The sequence below is a fragment of the Cupressus sempervirens genome, chromosome 5 (assembly GCF_028749045.1).
Source record: "Cupressus sempervirens isolate cs-2001-9-10 chromosome 5, ASM2874904v1, whole genome shotgun sequence".
NCBI classification, from domain to species: domain Eukaryota; kingdom Viridiplantae; phylum Streptophyta; class Pinopsida; order Cupressales; family Cupressaceae; genus Cupressus; species Cupressus sempervirens.
The window spans coordinates 919,175,470-919,178,557 of record NC_143122.1 but is presented as its reverse complement, the minus strand read 5'-3'; the positions used below and the strand labels follow the sequence as shown (position 1 = coordinate 919,178,557).

At 41.1% G+C, this 3,088-nt stretch overlaps 1 protein-coding gene across 1 annotated transcript; it reads right to left on the bottom strand.

Moving 5' to 3' along the window:
- Positions 1-295: 295 nt before the first annotated feature.
- On the bottom strand, positions 296-2,005 carry LOC149558951 (L-type lectin-domain containing receptor kinase IX.1-like). Its single transcript, XM_089831156.1, has one exon. It carries the CDS (start codon positions 2,003-2,005, stop codon positions 296-298), a length of 1,710 nt encoding a protein of 569 aa, XP_089687282.1.
- Positions 2,006-3,088: the final 1,083 nt, after the last annotated feature.

Genomic DNA, 3,088 nt, shown 5'->3' with positions numbered 1-3,088 from the left:
GCAGGATTGCTAATACAAGAATTGGAATTAGAAAATAGGGATAGAATTACTCGTGAACAAACATCCGATGAAGTATCTCATTTTGAAACACAAGGGAGACATGAAGTTGATTTTGAATCAAGTGAGAGGTACAATCAAGCATTACCTGTATTTGTGGAAATGAGTCACCAGAATGAAAATTCAAGAACAACAGAGCGTGTTCCTGATCCAGAAACACCTCATCCTACAAGCAAAAATAGGATAAATTTAGGTGGACAAGGCAACAGAGAAAATATACAAAACCCAACTGTATTTCTTAAGGATAATTTCTATAGATCCCAAATGCAGTTTCGACAACAACTGGATAGCTTGAAAATGCCACAGATGTGTTATATTTTTCAGGAATGCTATCTATGAATGGAAGTGGTCTGTACATCAGAAGGTCCAGTATGCAATAGATGTTGACAAGAAAAAAGAAACAATTGTGTTCTTCAAGGCTGTGATCAATCGGCCGCCTTCCGCAGGCAATTTCTAGTGTAACCACCCCAAAGCTGTACACGTCAGCTTCTGGACTGGTTTTCCCTATTATGTAGCACTCTGGAGCAACATACCCCCACGTGCCCGCCACCATGGTCGATTGGGAAGCCTCCTGGTCACGTTCCATCAGTCTCGCCAAACCAAAATCACCCAACTTGGCATTGAAATCAGAATCCAACATTACGTTGCTTGCCTTCATGTCTTGATGAACGACACGCTGGTCCCACTCTTCGTGGAGATAAACAAGAGCAGAGGCAATGTCACAGGTGATACTATATCTTCGGCTCCAATCCAGCGTATCCTCCTCTTCCCCAAAAATGTGTTTATCCAGACTCCCATTTGGCAAGTACTCGTAGACCAGAAGTAACTCTCCCTTTTCGTGGCACCATCCTAAAAGCCGCACAAGATCACGGTGTCTCAACCTGCTGATTGTTTGAACTTCGGAGACATACTCCTTTCTTCCTTGTCTCGATCCTTGAGCTATTCTTTTCACAGCCAGCGCATCCCCGGTGCCGGGCAGGTTTCCTTTGTAAATGCTGCCGAAGCCGCCTTGTCCAAGCTTTTCTTTCTCACAGAAATTTCCTGTCGTGGCACTGAGCTCGACATAGGAAAAGCTTCGGGAGCCATGAGAATAGCATTCGTCCAGCTCTGGATCTCTCTCTTCGCTAGCCTTACCTTCTCTTCCCCTTTTTCGGAAATACTGCCACCAGCGAACAACTATGAAGCCACATAGGACCACAACAACGAAGAACACGCATATCAAATAAACTTTCACAGAAAATCTGTTTGCATTACCATTTCTAAGTAATTCACCAGGAGGTCCGACTTCCCACGAATATTCAGAAGTAAAATTCCAAACTTTTACGGTGTGCATCTCTGTGTACTCTCCAATGGCAGCCGAGAAGCCAATCTTGATGTACTCTCGTAGACAGTTGCTCAGATCTATTGTGTGGTTAAATAGAGGGATTTTGGGTTTAGAAGAATTATACCAGAGAAAGAAGTGCAGAACCTTTTCTATACCGTCATAATCCACCCAGGCATCCCATGTCGCGTTTGTAAGATTTTGGTGTGTAGAGCGATTAAATAGATTGGATGTATTGAGCGGAAAAATGAACTTTGAGAAAATGCTATTGACGTCGATCTCAACATGATTGTCATCAGGATCGCAATCGTTGTTGTATGTATCAAACTCCATAGCAGCCATCTGATAAGATGATTGTTTAAAGCTTTCCTCATTAAACAAGCCAAGAAATCCACCATAAGCGTCCTCTGGTGGTTCCAGCTCGAATGGTGCCATGAAGAGCGCAAGTCCATCTTCATGATTATCGTATATTTCGTTGTTCAGATCAATATTGAATTGAAAGTAAGTTGAAAATTTGGCCAGAGCCCCAGTAGACCTATTCCATAGCGGAATACGGTCAGTTCCCTGATGCTTAATTTCGTGTAAGCTGCAGGGCTCCTTGATTACTCTCTTGATATGTGGCATCATTTTTCCTTTCTATACCTGTTAGAGGAGGGAAGCTAAAAGTAACGTTTCCTGCATGCGATGATAATAGGAAAAGAGCAACACAAGTTAAGAAAAGGAAGGCCCGTGTAGGGTGAGTGAATTTAGCCATCCTCATATGTGATTTAGAGGGTCTCTGAGGGTAATTTGTTAGCAATTATATTTTGTAGTGCCTTTCATAGGAAGAAGGCTATTGCAATTGTTCAGCCGATTCCATTTCGAGATAGGAACGAACACATAGGCTTTATGAAGGCAGGCGGGCATGGTGCACAAGACGGTGGATAGCATATAAGTGGAGTTGTTTCTAGAAAATGTTAAATGCCTCGTTAGTTTGTTCTCTTTAGATAACTAACTGATTTTATGATTTGGCATTTCCTAGAAAACACATAGAAGTTAAGAATTTCTTGCAGTTGGTCGGGTGATTCCATTTTGGCCTACCAACGAACAGATAGGCCTCTCCGTGTTGCGTTAAATTTCACTATTGTTTTGTGACGGATAAGCCCTGGGAAATTGCTAGTCACGATGAAACTTCGACGAAACGCATCATGAAGAGCTTGCAGGAGAAATATTTTCGATGTCATCCGCTACGGAATTTGTTGTGGAATGCCTTTGGGCATTACTAAAGAAACACATCGAATACGTTGAAATTCTCGGCGGTTCTTTTTACAACGTTCCGCAAGTTTAGTCTTTTCAAGGCGAATAGGCATGGCCCACAAAATGCCGGATATCATAAACATCCAATTTTCCGTATAACATCGTGAGTTTGTTTTCTCTAATATTATGATCCGGAATTTCCTAGAAAACAAAAGCACTTAAAGGAGCTGAGGTCCCTCTCTTTTGATCAAAATGGAAGATGAATCTTTTTTTAAAGGATTAGGACATTGGGTGATCACTACAATATGAAGGGGGTTTTAAAATAATATTGGAGATAATTTTTGAGTAAATTATTGTAAATGGAGACTAAAAAAAGTTGTGTATTGTCTTAAGTATTGTTTTTAAGTGAGTGTCTTAGACTATTATCTTAGAAAGACAATAAGGAACAACACTATTATTGTGTCTTAGAGATGA

Excerpts from the sequence above, each read along its gene's own strand:
- LOC149558951 (XM_089831156.1), bottom strand. The coding sequence starts at position 2,005 with ATGATGCCACATATCAAGAGAGTAATCAAGGAGCCCTGCAGCTTACAC.